This window comes from Solea senegalensis, linkage group LG1 (genome assembly GCF_019176455.1).
Source record: "Solea senegalensis isolate Sse05_10M linkage group LG1, IFAPA_SoseM_1, whole genome shotgun sequence".
NCBI classification, from domain to species: Eukaryota; Metazoa; Chordata; class Actinopteri; order Pleuronectiformes; family Soleidae; genus Solea; species Solea senegalensis.
Window position 1 is genome coordinate 26,390,207 of NC_058021.1, and position 22,319 is coordinate 26,412,525.

At 40.3% G+C, this 22,319-nt stretch overlaps 1 protein-coding gene across 1 annotated transcript in view; it reads left to right on the forward strand.

Annotated features, from left to right (window-relative positions):
- The first annotated feature begins 726 nt into the window (after positions 1-726).
- Positions 727-22,319, forward strand: part of stau2 (staufen double-stranded RNA binding protein 2) — a 78,410-nt gene continuing 56,817 nt past the window's right edge. Inside the window, exons 1-6 of the mRNA XM_044029472.1 lie at positions 727-805; positions 2,869-3,076; positions 3,560-3,690; positions 4,350-4,509; positions 5,434-5,569; positions 18,718-18,877. Of these exons, the coding sequence (XP_043885407.1) occupies positions 2,878-3,076; positions 3,560-3,690; positions 4,350-4,509; positions 5,434-5,569; positions 18,718-18,877 (786 nt within the window). The 5' untranslated portion in view covers positions 727-805; positions 2,869-2,877. The remainder of the gene's footprint in view (positions 806-2,868; positions 3,077-3,559; positions 3,691-4,349; positions 4,510-5,433; positions 5,570-18,717; positions 18,878-22,319) is intronic.

A 22,319-nucleotide genomic window follows, 5' to 3' on the forward strand; every position in this document is an offset into this window, starting at 1 on the left:
CAATAAGCCCTTTGCACTGCAAACATTTTGACAGCACAGGTGTCACTGATGCCATTAATGATGGCCTCCCTTTGTTTCAAGTGTCCTAAGAGGATTTGACCAGTGTACTAGCATGCACACTACCAGGACCCTGAAACTGAAGCAGTTAAGTGCAATTAATTCGCCACTAAGTGTATTATTTACACCTGTGCTTGTCATAATGTCACATGTAAAATGTCCGCCGGGCGAACTGCACCCAACCTCACAGAATGAATACAACATATCCCAAAGGTAAACCCCGCACTGCCTTAATGCTGGAAAAATATAGGCTATTCTGTCAGTGCAACTATATTTTGAATTGTGAGCTCGGAGTCCTGTTTTACGTCACAGTTATTTGTTTTTTGCAAACTGCTGCGATTAAAATAAAGATATCTTTATTCTAATCCGCGACATAAATTGACTCTTTAGAGAAAATATGTCTAAAAAGAGACATTTTGTTGCCGAATCAAAGTTTACATTGCAAGCTCCGAGGAAGCGCACTGGGAATGAACCATTCATTACGCCGCGGGGGTCAGTGATTCATTCAAAATTAACCCCAAACTGTATTGACGACAGGGTAGTTTATTTGGAAATAATACAAAAATCACACTCGACAACCAGACAAATTGTTACAAGTGGGCTTCTAAATTGACAAGAAATTTCCTCTAATGTGGCAATTTTTCATGTTCTACCCTGACAAATTACGTGGTCCGTTCCCTCCTCTATCCAGTTCTCTTTAGTGTTTGCCAATGTTGGAGGTGTAACTGGGGTCTGGCCCTGGACAAAGGTAACGAAATACCCCATAATATTTGTCCATGTGTTGTCAGACAATCTCGGGATTATTTGTTACGCTGTCGTCAGGCCGTGTATTATATCCTTGGAGTGAAATTCCTCTCACTTTCGTGGAAGATGGGGCGCTAGGAAGATGCTAGCAAGAGGGGTGCTCGGCCGATCAGCCATGATGAGCTTTAACCGGCTAAACTAGCGTAACTGGAGGTGTCTATGTGCTGTGTAACCAACGGTAGACATGACAGTGACATATTCGTGACAGCACGCTTGTTTACCATTTCTGTTGGTTTGCTTTAAGGGGCTGACAGTTGTGGGAAATGATGTTTTTCCTCGTTGGTAACGTTAGCTTCCGGCTAAGCTGGACATAGTCGAAGCTGTAATGAAGATTCGGGGGTTGTAGACAGCTCTGTAGCCCTGTCAGTCTGTCCCAACGTAGCATCACATTCATATTTAAGTGTGCAGTAGTTTGAGACATAATGCCTCATTGTAACTATAGAATGTGTGCACGTCCTCGTTCGTGTCCTCAGTCTGCCCCAACGTAGAATCACATTCATATTTGCGAAAAGCAGGATTGTGACCCCGAGAACATCAGGGACATGCGAGGTGCACTGGAGAAACACACGGATATCACTTACACTATGATGTGCTCACATGTTGAATTCATGCGCCGTGGAAAACATGCACATCTTGTGCTCATATCAGTGCTAGTTTAGTTACATTAGTCCAGTGAAGTCAGATGTATTAGATTGTAGCTGTAGGCATGTTCTTAATACACAACGTTTATAGTTATCAAGGTTTGTGATTAAAGAGGTTTTATCAGGTGTGACATAAAACTGGGTGTTGTCTGCATAACAATGGTACAATGTGTCTTGTTTTTAAAGGTGGGACATAATGGAAAGAAGATATATTGACATTGTGGGACTAATATTGACCCTTGAGTATTCCACTCTAATATGGAATCCTGAATAACAATTCAGGTAGAAGTCGAGCCATGGCCCACAATGAAAACAGTGTAAACAACACATGAAGTTGTGATTTTACCATAATCTGTATCCAATGACGTATTATATATAATAATTTAATGTATGGCTTTTCTATACTTGTTGTTTTGATCTTGCAGGTGTGTCATTTTGTCATCCAAGATCTAAAGTCTCAGCCTCGAAGTTGCTCTATCATAAAATGTCCCAAGTGTCAGTATCCCCCCCACCAAATGTTCATATCTGATTACTTGCACTGGCCTCTTTGGGGAATCATCAACAACAACAACAACAACAATTTTCCTCATTTCCCTTCTGTGCCTGACCTGTATTAATGTGAACCAGTAGTCAGCCCTTCTTGGCAAGATGCTGTGGTACAGTGTGTACCTATTTAATTGAGTTGTTAGATGAAGATTGTGCAATGAAATCTTCATCATATTGAGTTAATGAAAAGCAAATGGCAGACTATTATGTTACTTACATTGCATGGCTGCAGAGCATGGCCAATTTGTAATTGTGTTCACAAAAAAATGCACGTGTATAAAAAGATAAAGAATTGAATGTGATTTGTTGACTTTTATCCAATTGTTAGACTCTCTGTTGTTCATACCAACATGTGTCTGCTCCATGTAGGCCTACGTACCTCTCTGTAGTCTCGAATATAATGTGATTGGGTGTCCATTGTCTTGTTCAGGCTGCTATCTCAGGATTTCTTGATTTTTTTTTTCCGGGGAGCTCAGCAGCAGTAACATGAGCAAAGTGCCTTCAAATAAAGCTCCATTGTCTGGGTGTATTAGCTGACAGTGGATCAGAATGTGAGATAGGCCTGTGCTGATCAGTTTGAAGTTCTCCAGTCCTTGCCCACAGAAATCTGACAAATGTCAGCCAGCGGCTTTAACTAAGCTAATGCATGTTTGTGTAGTCAAATGTTTAATCCCTAATAATGGAGTCTGTTGCACTGTATATTGGTAAGGTAACCCAAATGTCTCACCAGTAGTGTTTCAAGAGATAACAGTGACATTCTTTAAGATCAACATGCTATAAAAAAAATGTCAGCACTCTTAATTGTTTCCATTTGTTTCAGGATTAGAGCATGGCTCAAGTGAAAGTACAGACCTCAGCACCCCTGGCTGGTCCTGGCCTCTCCCCTGGAGTTCCCCCGACGGCCATGGCCAGCCCAGGATCCCTGGGTCTGCAGCCCTCCGTTAACGGCACAGGCCCGGCCCCCACACCCGCCTGCCCTGCTCCTGCAGTCGGATATGGGGACGCCCCTGTGTCATCCACATCGCCAGGTAGACTGAATGGTTTCCCTTCCCTTTTGCAAAATATTTATCATTATTGTCAGTGATTTCTTCTTCAAATTATACACTTTTTCTCTTTCTTTGCATGTAGCACATGCACCACGACAGAGTAAATGTTTCAGTATTGCCACCATGCATTCTACAATTATTGCATACAACTCTTATCAACATAATTGTTTTACAAGATGATTCTGATGTTAATTCAAGCCATAAAGTGCATGACAAGAATGGACTGGAAAAACATTTTGAATTGTACCAGTATGTGTAACTATGTCTCCAAAAAATTAATAAAAAGACAAGAATATGTATGTCCATTCAATGTTTGACTGTTTCTCTATTTCTAATTATTAAAATGTCCGTTGTTGACAAAATGAAGAGCCTTTCAAGCCAATTTATACAAAAAAGTCATTATTTGTTTCTAGTACTATAACAATGCAGGTTAGTGTATCAGGTCTTCTGCTGTGCTCTTTTTAGGTCCACCCCAGGAGAACATGGCAAACCCTAAAGAGAAAACTCCAATGTGTTTGGTGAATGAGTTAGCCCGTTTCAATAGGATCCAACCACAGTACAAGCTCCTCAATGAGAGAGGCCCTGCACATGCTAAGGTGAGTAGTTGGGACCTTATGGCACGTTTCCACCGAGTGGAGCGGTTTGTACAGTACAGTACGTATTTTTTTGCGTTTCCATGCCCCCAACCGTTCCATTATCAATACTCTTCCATTAGGGTTACAAGGGTAATGGTAGGGTACGGGTAGTTGTTTAATGCCCGCAGTCTTTTCTCAAAGCTTGACGTCTTGTGGAGACAAATGGTCACAAACTGAGCAGAAAAAAAAGCTGTTGGACGTCCTGAATTCCGTCCGTTGTGTTTTTCTGTCGTGTCGAGTTCAATGTTGTTTGTTGGCGGTGCACAGGTATGACGTCACACGATGTATCTCACTGAAAAACGTACCAGTACCATACTGTACCAAACCGAACTGTACCATGATGGAAACGTGGCTTATCAATAGTTTTATGTGTGTGGAATTAAAACATCAATTTCAATCTTCCTTGAAGAAAATGTTCAGTTGTCGATAAGAATTAACAGTAGCCATTTTATGTTCTCCAATTTCATGTGTGATGGAGTATGTGTCTAAACTTTTTTGAATAGTTTTATAAAGGAGAATGAATCATGCAGAGTACATCTATGTATAAGTACTCCAGTGGGATGGCAGTAAAATAGTTGTTGCTGTTGCATACTGTCTCTCTTTGGCTGTCACTGTTTCAGATCTTCACAGTGCAGCTGACTCTTGGGGAGCAGGTGTGGGAGGCGGAGGGCACCAGCATTAAAAAGGCCCAGCACTCCACAGCCGCCAAAGCACTGGCCGAGAGCGTCCTTCCTCGGCCAGCGCCCCGCTCTCCTAAAGTGGACATCAACAGTAACCCCGGTATTTAAATCACAACAAAATTTAATTTTGAAGTATGACCTGGAATAGTTACTGCACACTTACAAAAATGATTTTACACAAGCAGTTTACAATGGAACAATGTATATTTTATAGTTAAATACAATCTCCAAAAAATAATTTAATAAAACTGCTCAGTTGTGCATTAACTAAACTGTTTAATATTTCTGAAATACCTTCACAACTTTGGTAAATAATCTATGATCTGAGCTGGATAAGTAACCTGCAGGTAATTGAAATAGCGAATACCTGATTAGAGGGAGATGGGCACGAGAGAGAGATTCTCTTGATCTGTCGGTAATGGGCACAAGCCAAAGTCACCAGTGTTTTGCAGTGGGTCGTCAGTGTTTCTTAATTGAAAGTATGATCATACAGTTAAGTGTTGAATGGTACTTGAGCTACCTTTCTGTCTTTAATATTAATGGAAAGTTTCAGTATTTTATTTGATGTTAGATTAGATGTCTGCTCTAAGGAGCTTGAGGCATCGCTCTCTACCTACTGGAAGTATTTAAAAAATCCATGATCAGAATCGACTCTCTAAATAAAGCTGAAGTGCAGAGTTGTGTTTTATCTCTGGTTAAATTAATATCAAAATAATACCATATTTAATCTCCCCTGTGGCACTGTTGTAATGAAAGATATAGTCTTAATGGGATGACGAAAGTCCTTTCATATCTTATGCGTCATTAACAGGGAGCTTTGGGATTTGGGATCGAAAATCTTTAATCAAGAGCACAGACACGCACTCATTTTCAGTTAAAATGTCATTGTGTATGTTGTAAAACTAGTGAATTGGTGCATCTGTGTTTATATCAGTCATATTTGTTGGATGCTGATGCAGCATCATTACTCTGCACAGTATATTTCATTTAGTATTTTTCATAATTCTCATAATTTCTCTCACAGGCAGTATAACACCCACAGTGGAGCTGAATGGTCTGGCCATGAAGAGAGGAGAGCCAGCTATATACAGGCCTTTGGATCCTAAGCCGATGCCCAACTATAGAGCGAACTACAACTTTAGAGGAATGTTCAACCAAAGGTGAGCTGGCTAACTACTTAGTATTTCTAAACATAGTCCTGAAACACCAGTCTCTCATTGTCTGATGATGATTGTTGATAATTTTAAGGAATTATTATGTAATCCCACTGGCTCAGATATGCGTTACTTGTGAATTTTATTAGGGCATGTTGACATATAGGGTGACCTGTCATAAAAACCAGGAAGTAAAAGACACGATGCAATGTTTAGGTGTGAATAGGCAAGCTTTGGAACATCGCCAACCAAGGAGGGATGACAAAATGAAAAGTACACATTAGGAAGTGCAAACGATGCTCCTTTTTGCTCTGTGTGTAGATAAAGGCATACATAGTGGGTCTGTTATGTGACAAAGGCAAAAGAGCCCACTGTTCCCAAGAAGATGGCAAAAACAAGTGTTCCTCAAGGACTCAGTGCATCTTCCACCAGATGGCAGTGTTTGCTCATTTAAAAAATCATCAGCACTGGTTTTGTAAGGTGATGGAGCACCCATTTTGTATTTTTAATTTAGGAATGTACTTAATTTATGTATCTTTTATACATGAAGACATCTGCTGTGTTAAACAGTATTTGGTAACTCAGTATAAACAGAGTTATCATTTTAAAAACATATAAACAGAACATATGAAGTATATATGTCTGTTTTGCCGTTTATATAAACTTTGGCTCCCTAAATTCCTATGGTAAGGTATTCTGATGCCAAATGTTTGGAATTTAATTTTGAAATGTGAACACATTGCCAGAAAATGCCCGTGATTCAGTTGCAGTGTTGGGTAACTGAGTCTAGTCAGCAGACAGTCAAGCATCTGGCTCACATCTTCCACTATTTGATCCATGCAAGAACAAACAGGGGGTGAAAGACAAACGTCTGTGGGCGTTTTAGTAGAAAATCTGTTTTCCAGCAAGTCTGTCAATGTCATATGTCACAGTGATGGGTTTCTAAGAGACAGGCAGTATTTGTGTTCCTCATGGTCTGTGTTGTTTTCTTACGCTACTCTGTAAACGTGGGGGTGGTGCGTGTCCCTGAAACATAGAAATGACTTGGAGAGTATATATTATCCCAAGGTCATTTATGTTTTCATGGGGTCTCTTTCTTTCAGTGTGGTCAAGCCCTGTGTTAATGAAAGCGAGACCTTGTGGATATGAATTCTCTTCATCAGATGACTAAATATGTGGTGGAGTGACAGGCCATATCCACAATAAGTCACCTTAATGATGCTGCAGCGAAACGAAGGTTTCCATATGCCCATGTCCTTTGTGATCATTCATGATCTGGAGTCATGTTGATGGAAAATCTCACCATTAAAAGGGTAACCTGGCTCTGATCCATCAGCACTCTAATCACCACCAAGACCAGTATTGATTAATTCAGAAAGTACCCTGATGTGAAAATATGGCGATAATATGAAATGTGCATTTATCAGCGTCTTAATGAATCTTATTTATGGCGAGGGGCCCGTGCATAATTCTTTTCCATCCAACTGGACATCTAAATCATTAATTTGCCTCTGTCATTTTACAGTCATAACCATGCCTTTGTTCAGTCTCAAATTCTTACTTAGAATGATGTTTTTTTTTTAGCTTATTAGCCACTTAAATGTAGGGTTGGAGATCCTGGAAAAACTGTTAGAGCAGGCTACGTTTTGAAAAGTCCAAGCCCCTTTATTCAGAATTTCCTCCAAAGCTATGCCTCCAGTGCACATGAACATGCAACACACACATATTCACGAGCTCTGCGCAGCATCGGTAACTCTCGGTACATTTTGGTGACGCTAACTTTTTTTTGGATACTTGTTAGAATGTCAACATGAAAAAGTACTCTCAAAAGATCACAAAGACTTTCAGCTTTCAGTTGTTGCCACCATTCAGAAGTTCACTCTGGTCTTGGATCACTCTGCGTCAGCCTTTCCCCAAAAAAACCAACACTTTTTGGCACTTTTTCTGCCATAATGCTGCAACTGTCTCATGTCTGTTCAGTATGATTGGATGGTGTTTTACAGGCCTGTCTGTTCCAAAGGTGACTGACATTTTTCATTTTTGTGATGCGTGAATTAATTCGTAATAATCGGGGTGGATTTTACAAAACAGTCGAAAACGCTCCAGAAAAGGATCTCCCACCCTACCTTTAAATGCTATGATACATTTTATGGAAGTTCCTTCACTGAATCAGGAAAATATTTGTGTTATCAAGAAATGTGGTTACATCAATATTCATCCCATGGACAATCCCCGATTCCTATGTTATCAGTGGAGCACCTGATTCCAATGAGTCATACTGGGCTCCTTCAGTGTAGACGTCTGTGGCGCTCCCAGTTTTCCTCCTGCTACTCTGATCCCGAGGGAGCGGGGGTGCCGGCATCCTGCATTCTCTCAGTTAGAATTTGGATAAGACTTGCCCTGTTGTAGAAAAGTACAGACTGAAGCCACCCACCTTCTCCCCACCCTCATTTGGTTATGACACTAACCTTATGTCAGCTGAAAGAAGAGTGGGCTGAATGACTGGGGATGCTTTGCTTCTGTGACATTTCCTTCTCTGATGATGTTCAGATACTGAGCTGGTCTGTACTGCATTTACTGAAGGAAATTCAAAGGAAGACGGGGTCACATGTGCTGCAGAAATGATTAACCTGTTTGGCATTGTACATAAACTGTACATAATCAATGTAAATGTATTTTTAAAACTATTTTACATGAACCGTGTAAGTTGTTGCTCTTGAAGCGTAACTGAACTTCCTCTTCTGCAGCTAACTGCGGCCAATGCCTGACATTGAAAAATGTCAAGAAGTGGGCTGAGATACGAAAGATCTCAGAGTTATGAAAGAGTGTATCAGTGATGCAAACATGGAGTAAAATAGCCAATGCAAAATATGAATGCAGCAGCTGGTGTTTGACCAGAGAGGCAGTCGGTAAAATGATTTTTATCAGAGTATGTATAATTTCAAAACGTTTTGCAGCTGGATCAACAAATAACATTACTAGATATCCGTATACACTGGTTTTCCCCCGGAAATGTGGTTTAGGGGTTAACCACATACAAGCCTTTTTTCACTGCGCCTATCAACCTTGTTTTCACCCAAGCACACCGCTGTTTATGGTGTAAAGCCAATACATTTAAATACTGACAGATATTTCTCCTATAAGCTGATGGAAACATGCTGGCGCTGCTGGTGAGATTTGTTACACAGCTGGAGAAGTCAAGGAAGTTATACAGGCTTAAAAGAAAAACAATCTGGGAATTTATTACCTGTTACAACTACAGATTTGTAATGTTGTCTGCATGTTTCTTTGTACTGCATTATTACCAGGAGCAAAATAACTCATTCCAACTTCAAGGGAAAGCAGTATAAACATACAACAACAAATGTTGGACAGTAAATACATAGATTATGTCAGTAACATCAAACACTGAACTTGGCTTTTCAGTAGGGTACATAGATGACACATTTCTTCTGTGTTCTAGACGTGCCTTGTGGCTAAATGGCAGCGTCCTTGTAAAATCAATGAAAACCTTACATATGTGTGCCTTAGTGACACAGTGTCTGTGTTATTGGAAACAAAGAGTTGCAATAGAAAGATCCTCATCCTTGAAAAATGAATACCCCTTTCATGCCTGCAAGACGTCGTAATAACATCACATGGCAAAACTGACACAAAGGAGGCATGCACACACACACACACACACACACACACACACACACACACACACACACACACACACAGGTGTACCTTGTCATCCACATCTCTAATTGAGACAACCTGGCTCACTGAAAAGACAAATCTGCCCATGAGCGTTTTCTATATTCAACATTTCCTCTCATCTCTTCCTATGTGGAGCTATCAGATATCCTCTGAGGTCCTTTTCACGCACACTGTCTCCTTTTTCCTTCTCACTGTCTCCCACTCAAGTTTATTATATAGTTTTTTTTTATAGCTCACTAGCCTGTTCGGCTTTACGGTCACATGTAGCCTAATCGGGACACTGTGTGCTCTTTCTTCCACTCTGGCATTCCACAGATATGGTCTATCATTAATGCATTAAAACAAAACTGGTCTGCCAAAGCCCACAAGGTAGAGACTTCAGAGGAAAACCTTTCATGACACTGCTTTTTTTTTTTTAACCTCACCAAATATGTGCGTAGATCAGTGAATCAGATGCATTCACTCAGATGGTGTATTAATTTCTGTGGGCCATCCTCGAGAATAATCTGCCCTAATTGTACAAATGGATGTAAACTCATAAAGTGGTGTTTTATTGAGGAGTCTGGGGGTGGAGTAGTGGATACAAGTCCAACATAAACAAATGCTTGGAATGATTTGTACTCAACAGACTCGGTGACACAGAAGTCTGGTCTCTCCTTTCATCTCCGCTCCGAGTAGAGTTTGGAGTTTGTGTATCCCCGTCTATCCTCCTCTCCTCCTCTTTCCTTGATGTACTGAATGTAAGAAAGAACCTGAGACCACTGTTCACGAAGCAGGTTAGGAGCACCTTTGCGGTAATGCTGCCTCTCTCTGTGTGTTTGGCACGGTGAGGTAGGCGGCTAAGTGCGCTTATGAATACACACCACTTGTTCCTTACTTTACTTGTGTCTTTTCCCAGGAAATTGGACCCTTCTTTTGCTGCAGTACTCAAAGTGATTTGTCTTACCTCCTGGGTAGCTGAGCTGTAAATGGCCGTGCAGAGGAAATGTTCACTGTTCGTTGAGAGGTTTCTTAGGTTTAAAGACTTCACCGCTGTTTGATGTGCATTATTAACATTTTTACAGAAAGGCAGCACTTATTAAATTCCTCCCCTGTATCAGCATGTCATTCACTTGCACAGTACACTGATTATAATGCAAAAATTACTCCTTTCAAATAAAGGTCCCATATTTAAAGTCTGCATAAGTAAAAGTATAAAACCACACTTGAAGTGTAAATTGGTTACACACATGTCACATGTCTTCAAATGAAACTAGATTCAGCATTTAAGTAAAAGTGCTTTATTACACACCACCACTGCACACATTGTGCGTCGTCATTATAGGATACAGATGCATAAAACACAACTCTGGCCAATACAAGAAGTTTCCTGCTTCATATTAGAGGCCCTTATGAAAAACAGCCTGTATCAGTAAACACTCTTTTCCAGTCCAGTTTTTTTGTCCCACTGCATCCCAAGTGTTTGTGTGCGTCTTCTTTCCCCCTCTCATTACCTTTAATTTTGATGAGGACAGGTTTTGTTTCCTGGAGAAACATTTTCTTGAGTCTTGAACACATTTTTGGGCTCTCATCGTTCGTCATCTTTCATCAATCATTCGCTCTCCTGTGGTTGGATGCGCCACTGGGAGACGTGACGAGGAATACAGAAATCTACCATTTTAGATTTGTTTACTTTAATTTAATTCACACCAGCAGTAGACATACTGTGGGATTTTGCAAACGTACCTCTCAGGCTTCTGTTAAGTGAAGAGCTGCCGCTCTTTGGTGGTCCTTGCTGCTTAGAGCAAGGCAAAAGAATCTGTGTTTCACATCCTGTAATTGGTCCTGTGTTGCTTTCTCAGCACACGCAAACCACACGGTAGTTTTTTTTTAAAAAAAAGGAAAATAGAAGAAAGAATCTCACATCTTTAAGTTTGAACTGATTGTTCTCACCTGTCTGAATGACTCAAACTAAAGAGGTGAATTGAATTTGGCCACACACTAGTTATAAGTTAGTTAACCAATGCATGCTACCCAGGATAATTGTCGCAATTTGATTCACTCAAGCCCAAATGCCAATTACTGCTTTTATTTTAAAGGGTAGTTGCCAACGAGGAAGAACTATGTCAAAAGTAGTTTATGTTGCTCCTGAAATTGTTCGTTTGGGAAAATAATTTGCATGCAAATTGGCTTTCAGTGAAACCAAGTCAGACCAAATAACACATTTTTATTCTCTTCATAAAATATATTAATTCATAATTAAAAGAGAAGGTTAACATGTAATATTGTTGACGAGGACCTCAGGCACAGGCAGGATTTTTTAAATGGATCCCAAAACTAGTGGGGTTTTTTTTTTAGACAGGTGATTTCTTTCTTTATACTCGCACAGTAAAATCAAGATTTATCTTTTCCCAAGTAAGACGTGCATTTAATTCAGTAGCATAGCACCTGTCAGTTATGGAAATGGTACCTGATGTACCACTGTGACTCTGCAGTAAAGTAGGACAGAGGGGCTCGGGTAGCTTTACACAGGGCATGACTTCTTGTGAGTCGGGCATGGAAGAACGGCAACCGAGACACTGATTACAGAGCTTGCGCACAAAGAGACCTTTAATCTCTTGTTCAAAACTGAAACCACAACAAACAGTAGAAACAATGAGCACCGCCAGGCAAGATTGGTCAGTTTAATCAAAATAAGTTATGAAACCATCTCTTAAATGCACAATTCTCTTGTCGGCACAAGCACTGATATGAGTCATCCATATGAGACACCGGTTGTCTGCACAACAGGCACAACAGACACAGCAGTATATTTCATCACACTGGAGGGAAATGATGGAGTAAATGTGTTGCCCCCATGACAAACTTAAATGAAAAACCTACACAGTGTCAGGTTATTGCACTGTAGAGTGAGTATTATTAGAGGCCTATGAATGACTTTACACTGAACTGGTTTATGTGTTGTTAATACAGTTGTGAAGCATCACCACAAGGTTCACAGTCTTGTTCTCCTCACAGTGATGGTTAGACTTGAACCATGTTAGTTCATAGTTTTGGCACTTTCTTTGTATCCAATTGTGCATGCCAGTTTTATATGACTGTTGACACTGTAAAGGCTCTTGGTGTGTCTATGATCCAATGGTGTAGCTGTCATGGTCTTCCTACTGGAATAAAGCTACCAAAAGTGAGTTAGTCTGAAACAAGCTACATTTTGATGGTCTCCGATCTCTTTCAACTCTCAGACAAAATTCCACTGATTTTATGATGAAATCATGAAACAAAAGAGTCCAACACAGTCCCCCAGATAACTGCTAAAACAAAGTACTGTAGTTGCTCATGGAGTTTTCACCATTATTTTCACATAAGCACAAAGTTTAGGCTTTTTAATTCAATTGTATGGTGGCTCAGAGAGTCCAAAATGTTGGAAAGGTCTACTGATTATTTTTGTCTATACATTTATTTGGACATTAGTGGTTTTCTGTGTCATGTACAAGGGCTGCCAAAATATTATTTAACAAGCATTTACAGCCAAAATAATAATTTTATTTTAGAACCACGACTCAGCTGTCACACAGCTGTTTCTTCCTTGTGGATTAGAGGTTTCTATCCATAGATGTTGTCCAAACAATTGCAAACAAACCCCCACGACAGTTGGTGTTTCGAGCATTTTGATTGCTCGACTAAACGGAGCGATTTCTCACACTATTCCGCAGTTTCTACGTTGGCTGTTGTGTGAGGCAGAATGGAAGAGAAGCAATCAATGATAGATACAAGGAATGAAGTATGGAAGTTGGGAGGGAGGGAAAACAAGGGAAAAAAAATTCTGGCAGGAGATCGGAAGAAAGTGCAGCTGCTGAAGGAGTGAGTCTGTCCAAGTTTTTTGCCTTCCAAATTTTTGTCACCCTGTGCAGAGCTCTGTGTGTGTTTATGTCTGTGTAATGGTGGTTTAATGCAAACAGCTATTTGTGTTTTGTGTGTGGCCTGTAGATTCTTGGTGGTCAAGTTCAGTTATGCTGGAAAGATGAAATGGGACAATTGTCTCTCTCTCTCGCTCTCTGTCATGTTATTTGTCTGTGTTTAATTTGCCTCATTTTTACTTTCTGCTTTTTTGAAGTAGAAAACATGTTTTTAACCTATATTCAGCAGAATCCATATCCATATTACTTGCAAATATGGAATTAAATTGAATTTAAAGAAGTAGCATGGGGTAAGACAAAGTGGTAATTAACATTTGGGGAGGTTTACACCGTTGAATGCAGAACCAATATGGATATCGCAGTTTTTGTATTGTAGGGTTAAGTTAAGCTTAACTGGTTATCCGTACAATCACTATTTCTCAATGATTACATTAAAATAAAGTATATACATGGATAAGTATATGTAAATGGTGCATCCAAACTTTATCTTGAGAGTGGATGGCCTATATAGTAAGCGGCCCAAAAAATGAATAAAAAGTTATTCATGGTTGTGCATAATTTTAGTAGTATTTTTGTTTTTCGGAGAGGTGCAACAAAAACACTCATATTGTCAGTACCATCTCAACCGATTTTGAAGTCCATTATCATCAGTCCAAGTTAGATGTCTTGCTGCAGATGATGATGCTTTGTTGCTTTTTGCAAGGCATCATTTTGATGCGTAAGGATTTCATCTGATATGCCAAAATTAATTTAACTGGTTGCTTCTGAAGCTTCATTTGACCCATTTCATTGGATAGTGTGTAGGCACCATAACACATGTTGCCAAGTATAAACAGACGCCCAAAGCTTGATTATTTAATATTTAATGACTAATCTAATGGGTGATATATGTGACTTCCTCTTGTGTTTCTAACAATAACCACTGTTGACTCTTCTGATTAATGGTGGCATTCTTTTCTGAGAACAGCTGAGATTGATGTGTTCTCATGGACAAAATGGCAGCTTTACGACTAAAAGGAAGCGCTGCATTTGGTTTTGATTGCCGCAGTCTTCACAGGTTTGCCAGCTGAAGCAGCTGAATATTTCATGGCTCCCTGTGCACATCCATCTGTAACTGGTCAACGGTATTATGTGTTTAATTACAGACCCCATATTTTTTAATTTGCTTCCGTGGAGCTATGCAGTCTCTAGCACCACTTTGCGTTTGTGCAACTTGTATTTTTATTTATGCGTGTCTTGAAAGCGTCTTCATTTGGCATCGACGCCAACAAACGGCTGGACTGCACTTGTGTTTTCCCCACAGTGTCACGCGCAACTGCAGTTTGAGACCGTGCTAAATTCTTTCGCAAGTATTCTGCCTCGAAACACATGATCTACCTGACATCACTTAGTGTAATGTAATTAACTTGAGTCATATGAAAAGCGGTGGATGTGTTGGTACCTGGAATGTAAATTTTAGAGACTTGTTTAGAAACAAGTGTGATTCATGCAGGCATTAAAAAAAAAGAGAATGTGGTCTCTAGCTGAAATGTCATGGTGTCATTTATAGTAATAATTGTAAAACCATATCTCCAGTGTCGCAGTGGGACTTAGTGTGGGCTGAAAAATGCCTTTGAATGATTAAGATGAAATAGTAACCTTAACAAACATCATAAAGTGCTGCAGGGGGAGCTTGTGCCTTCAAAGTCTAATTCATTACGCGTTGGTAAATACCGATGAGTTATCATTTGATTGAGTTGTGGCATCAGGTGGTTTTTTCCTCTGCCTCGCTCTGTCACTCATTACTTGAGTCGTACCATATTCACACACACGTCATCACAGAGACATGGTGTGTTTTTCTTTGTCAATTATTCTCTTTCCCTTTCAGCAGCCTCTACACCCACCCTACAGGTGTCCTGGTCTGGTTCCCTCTCTGTAGTAATAATAATAACAATAATAATAATTGATAACATAGAACAGGCCGACCCAGCCAGCATGTGCTGATTCTTGTGCTGGCCACAGCGCGCTGACGTGATTCCCCTGCCTTTTTTTTTCCTGCATGATTTTGATGTGTGTGCGTTTGCTCGTCTGTGCTCTTGGCTGACTTTCTTGTGTGTAAGCCACTACTTTCCCACGTTGTGGAATAGGGTCCCCCACAGGCCTCCCACCACGCCCCCTCTACTGCTTTCCTTTCCTTTTTCTCTCTCCTTTGCTCGCTCTCTCTTTCCCTCTCTTTATCCCTCTCTCTCTTCCTCTCTGCACCTGTACTCAGCTCTCCAGTCCCAGCTGCTCCCATCTCGGCTCGGCACTGTTGGCTGAAGCCCGTGTTGCACTTGGCATGTCCTCTGAGACCCTGGGGCCACACTTGACGTGCGAGGGCCAGGCAGGCCCCCGCCCAGGGAAGGCTCCTGTGGCCAGGAGGAGCTGAGAGCAGACGGATGAGAGGAGAGCTGTGGGCTGGAGAAAGACCTGCTGGAATCCTGGGAGTAAAACGCTGACTCATTGTTAGGCAAGGGATTGGGGGAAGAGATGTTGGGAAAGGGAACATGGGAGATGTTAGAAGCAATGACGTGTTGTTAAGAGTTATCTGGTAAGATAACTGTTTCCCAGTATTTCATGGTAAAAAATTCCAAAAATGTCTGTGAGTAATCTCAGACACTCACAATAGAGAGGAAAACTTGGATCTTATTCATGCCACAGTCGGTTATGGTGACACTGTATTTTTAAAGTACATAGTGTGAATGTGATAACATTAGTACTATTCACAATATATTTGGATTTTGAAAAGACGATTTTCAGCTTAATTTGAAGCATGTTAAGTTGTGTTTTGAGAGGGTCTCTTCATTCAGGTCCAGTATTTTCTTTTCTTACAGTACTCTTATAGTGAACACTGAAAAACAAAGCTGAACTTAATTTTGTACATGGCCTGATTGCATTTCCTGTGTAATTATAATTAATGTAAAAACACGGTAAATTGTCTGTATTTACAATATGAAGTGCTTTTCTAGTCTCGACCATCAAAAGTGTTTGCTATTCTCTGCTATACACCACATTTATCTGCCATGCTTTTTGTTTCATACCCATTCACGTTCTGTCTGCACAGGAACTTGAAGTTTAATCTTTTGCCCCACAAATCATCATGATTAGCAGAGCTGGGAATTTAACCCCCCCCAAAAAAAAAGAAGAAAAAAAACGACTCTCCCAACTCCCTACCACTCTTGACGGACCACTGTTATGCACCACTGTCCCTTTCCGTTTAGATACATGTCAAACTGACTGATTGACATGCGGTCATTTTGGAACATTGACTTTTTTGAAAAAGAAATGTATCATTCAGTTTTGTTCCAAGGAGGAACAGGAAATTGCTATTATTGATATTATCAAATCGTAATCAATCTTGATCTCAATACAACACCCAAGTATCAAAACACAATTGAATTGTGACAAAAGCATGGACATAAGCTAGGATATACACAAGAACCTGCATTTGTTGAAGGTAAATAATGAGAAATGTTTCCTGATTTCCAGATCTCATCTATCAAATTGAAACCTACATTGTTATTATTGCTCCAGATTATGAAAACAAGATCCATGCTATAACAGATCTTAACAATTATGTAACCTTTGATCCTATTGCCCAACAGTACTGTTGCCCAATTCAACCTTTCATGAAAGTTTTAGTGAAATTTAAAACTACATCCATTGTGAAAATTGTCCGTAGTGACTTATTTTTTTATTCCCCATGAGATCAGTAGTTATCTCTCTGTCCACCAGACTGAAATATTTTGAGGTCTGGATGAATTACCATGAAATTGTGACATCCGTTATCCCTACTGAGTCAGATATTCCATTTTTGGAGCTACACCTTTTGGATTTGATGAATATTTGATTCAGATATCTGGGCTGCTTTAATATAAACTCAAATGACATGGTGATCCCTGAGTTTTCATAAATTCCCATTAGCAGGTCAAAGGTATTAACTTATCCAATGTAATAACTCAGTGCTTCGTAGATGGATGGTTCTGCGTCAGTGAATACCAAAGACTTTGGTAATCCGGTGATTTTTCCTCCACCATGAGGTTCATATTTGTGGTTTTGTGTAAAATGTCTCTCTAACTTTTAGATGGGCTGTCATTTAGTGCACACATCGTCATCCTCCTCACGATGATGGCAACTTGTTTGGTCAAAATTTATGCAATATGTTAGTTTATATCCTTGCAAACCTGAAGACATTCTCATCTGTATTTTGTCCTAATTAAGAAATAGTCTAATTGTGACATCCTAAACAGTGATAAGCATTATACCTGCTGAATGTTAGCATGCTGCTATTGTTATTGAGAACATGTTAGCATGCTGACGTAAGCTTACATCTTAAAGCACTGGTTTATAGCCTCACAAGGCCACTAGCCTGGCTGCAGTCCAGAGACACAATTGACTAAATAACTCATAACACATGAGCTCAGTCAATAAATATATTGACATACACACGGGGGAGCATTATAGTCTTGAAACATATCAAGAAGTGATGGTTGGGGCTGCTGTTGAATGTGTTGCTAGGACTTGAGATCCTTTCGTTTAATGATGTGCATGTGTGTGCTTGGTTGTGAAAGAAACTGGGAGAAAGTTTCAATCATACTGGGTTCCCCAAATTCCCACACGCACTCAGTCAAATTTTAAGTCTCACATCTCACAGCTGTTCTAGGATGTTAGGCTGGTGTAGCCTAAAATGATAGATACTGTATGCATACACAGAGATAGATGTTGGTTTCAGTTTTCTTCATAGGGTTCACTATTGATTCATTCTCTCATTAAAAGCTTTATGCCTGCACCAAACGTGAAAATATTGTAAACATTCTGGCACCAGGCTATAGTCAGGACTATTTTCCATAGATCTAAGCTGCTGCTATCCATTTGTGTCTACCACATATGGCGACTTTAAGTCCCTTTGAGTATAATTGTATACTGGCAAAGAAGAAAGCCGACAGGGAGACGGATATGAAAAACTTTGGAGTCCCCTCTCCTCTTGCTAGCGTTCCCACTATTTCTCTTTCCTTGTCCCAGATTCTGCAGACATTCTCAGCCATTCTCCCCCTGACCCAGGAGGGGGTATCACACACGCGGACTTGCAGACCTCTAAATCTCCTCTGTGACAGCCCAGTCCCGCTCTGTCATGACCTAAAGAAAGAAAGGAAAATCTATGTCCAAAGCCAGAAGAAAGAGGAAGGGATATATGTCCCTGTGCTTTGTTAGGCATCCCTAAGCTGAGATTCAATAGCAAGACATTACTCAAGTGGTTCGCCAACACGCTATTGTGAAGTAATTGACCCTGATGAAGTGATGGGCCTTTAATTTGGGAACGCAGTAAATGGTGTGAATTGATACCTTGGCTCTTAACGTGGTGCCTCCCCTTTCTTGCCTTTCATCTGTTTTTATGTCGGATACAAACGTGCAGTTGAGGTGGTACACAAATTCATCCTTTAATGTTCCTTAACTCCTCCATTTTGGTGTATGATGTAAACAGTTTTTCATGACAAATGTTCCCCTCTCCCTTTTGTTGTTGTTGTTCTGTTCATTCAGGTACCATTATCCTGTTCCTAAGATCTTTTATGTGCAACTGTCTGTGGGGAGTCATGAGTTTATTGGCGAGGGACGCACTCGCCAAGCAGCAAGACACAATGCAGCCACGAAGGCCCTGCAAGCCCTGCGCAATGAACCAATTCCAGAACGGCCACCACAGGTAAACACATATTAAGAGAAAAGCTTACAATGGCACGTTATAACCATTTAGCTTTTTCACGCACACTTAATGACTTATTCTCTGGGAAGTTCCCTCTACTACTTTCAGTATCACTGTAAAATTATGTCATGCCTGTGTGGACATATTATTTCCTTGTTGACGGATTAAGATGAAGATTTAGAACTTCAAACTGTGGAGGGCAGTATTACACCTCAGTGTACAGCCTGCTTGAAATTAGAATACGGGGATTTAGCCATTTGGCATTTTTCTTTTACCATTTAAGTCACCATTGTGTTGTGCATTGTGAATTTCCCTTACTTAGTTGCACATAAGTACATCAGAAATATACATGTGATTTACACCGAGTCATTCCATTCCAATATGATAGTTTGTCATTCATTTGCTTTGTATAATAGTTCTTTCCACACAAAAAGTTCTCCTTTCATTTCGACAATCACGTGTGCGGCCTGTGACATTTTTCACCCCAGATGACACTCTGTATTCTGTCTCTGTATTGACCCCATCCAGAGTGAACACTCTCCCCATAATGAAATGTCAGGATTTGTGCCACCGATCTATTGATGGTCTCCCTGTGGAGGCTCAAAGAGTGTTACGTATTTTTGTTTTCTGCAGCCACTAAGACTAATTCAAAACCAGCTTTAATCAAATTTAATCCAAATCCACCCATCTCTAATTCCTCTAATGTATGATTTAAGCCCTGCAATCTTCTTAGTTTTAGTTCGCACCTGTTAAGAATGTATTATCTACTCTTTTTTTTTTTTTTTTTACAGCCTACTCCCAATGTCACTGTACCTTTCCAGAGTTTCCCCTCAGGCATAGCTGCTAACTGTTGTTATCACCCCCCGCCGGAAATCAAATTACCCCATATCCTCAACGCCTGGCATTTCTGATGGTTATTCAAAACGCCTTGGCTCCTCTCACTTGCCTGACTCGCTGTCTTGTGGCGTCGGCCTCCATAAATGAGCTCTTTGTTTGCCGTTGCTTCTGAGTCTTGCTTTACAACTTGAAGCGCACTATGTCTACAGTATATGTCTGTCAGTATGAGTCCACGTGTGTGTGTGTGTGTGTGTGTGTGTGTGTGTGTGTGTGTGTGTCCTCCTACCCACACCCTCAGGCTGCAGGTGTTCTGTTTCACCATATGCTGTCAAACCTTTTATTTTAAGGAAGACCACAGGTAAATATCAGTGACGCGTTAATTAGAGTGTTTATTCACAGGTTAAGCAACCCTATGTAACCCTAGGAAACTCAAAAGCAACATCTCTAACTTTAAAGGTCTTTGGGTGATACCAAAATAATGAAACTGCTGACATAATTGTAGATTTGTGGGTTTAGGTGCTGGTGATACCAAATTCAAAACACATAATGCTAAACAAGTAAGCGTCTAGTCTTGCAGAAAACAATATTTTTTGTGGATAAATGTGACGATGTAGTTAGATCTGGGAAATTCTTCTTCTAATAATTTCTAGCATTAGAGGATTTCTCTTTTCACTTCTTCCAATAATTGAGCAATTGAGGCAGCCCATGGCCAAGTGGAAAGGGAACTTGACTTGTAACCGGAGGGTCGCCGGTTCAAATCCCCACCCCAATGCTCCCCGGGCGCTACTCAGTGTGGCAGCCCACTGCTCCTCATTCTAGGATGGGTCAAATGCAGAGGAATACTTTCCCCAAGGGGATTAATAAAATTAAATTCTCTTAATTCTCTTTTTTGAATAAACTTACTATTCTCATAATGTTCCCTCCGTCAGGACTTCCTCCTTCCTATGCTTTGATATGTTTTCCCCATATATTGACATAATTTTCCCATGAGTATAGATGTTAATGTGAGGCATTCTCTTCGCCCACAGTTATTGTCCATTCAAAAGCTCCTTCGGGGTGAGTGTTCATGTCTGTGAGCATCATATGCAGCCTTCTCAAAGATCTCTGCAAGTGTGTAAAGTTGTGACTCATTTAAAGAGCTTTTAAGCTCAAATGAGCTTTCAGGGTCCTTGATTTTGAGGGAATCTGTCTCAAAGTACTTGAAACAGTGAATGAAAGAGTGTCTTCTGCGCAGTACATCCATGAGTAGAGACAGCGCCATTTGTCTTTGTCACTGCAAGGTTGACGATCTACTTGCCCATTCAAATTTAAACATTAATGCTCATGCACATGCAGGCACTCGTGCCCAGCGACTAGATAATGCAGCCTTGAGACGGGATTCACACTATTATTAACCATGTTTATCAAGCTGGATACGGATTTAAAACCTCAAACATACTAAAATGGTAGAGAATTGGATGAGAGCATTGACGCCCTTTGGACTAATTCACTCTCAGGTTTCTCTCATGTCTGCATACATTCATACAGTGCAGCAGGCATATAGCGAATGTCTCAGCATACACAATACAAAGAGCATGTCTCGCCAAAGTGAAGTCTTTTCGTCACGGTGTGTTAGGGGCATCAAATGTGACTGTTTCCTGTGAAATCCAAGAGATCCCACAGTATGAATCATACGTCGTATCGGGTCTCACAATGAGAAGAAGGAGAAGGAAAGGAGCCCAAAGGGGGAGACCACAGCCATTCAGACTTAATCAGACAAAGACCTGGACATGAGAAGATAAAGATTGAGACACTGCTCTACATTCTCATAGACAGTTGGCACTGAAAAGCCTCTTGTACGACTGATACAATCTCTATAGTGCAAACTGTTTTTTATTAGTATAGGGATAAATAGCATTACTATAATTCAAAAGCAAATAGTCATCTAAGCATTCATGGAAATTATTATACTTGCAGATTTACTCTGTCTGATCCATATCTTAACATTTAACTTTGTAATTTAAAAACTATTAAACTGACTGAGGGCTTAGACCAGAATCAGATACTGCTGGTATTACTAAAAAAAAAGAGTACAAAAATAATATTTTATGCAGAAAAAAAACGCTGGTGCTTTCCCACTGATTTAAACAATCCTTTCTCAAGTTCTACAGTTTACTGCTGTGAGGGAATCATGGCTCTTTGTGTTCACAAATATTAATTCAACTATCTAGAACAGAGAGTTTGTGTACACTAATTCTCAAATTTAGTGGACCACCCTTTTTAGGAGACCTTCCTGTACACACAGAAGACCAACAGTCATGTCCAAGAATACTTAGTACTGATTCTCATATCAGATAAGAATCCGCAACTAAAATCAAGACAAGTGTCTTGTTGCAGCGGTTTGGCAGTCATCCACTGTCAATGTGTACGATTTTGAAAATTATTGGTTTTGATAAAGGCCACAGCAGTGGTTAGCGCTGTTGCCTTGCAGCAAAAAAGGAAGAAGGAACAAGTACTTTTCTGCATGGAGTTTGTGCGTGGGTTTTCTCTGGGTTCTCCAGTTTCTTTCCACAGTCCAAAACACATGCACAGGTTAATTGAACACTCTAAATTGCCCTTGGGTATA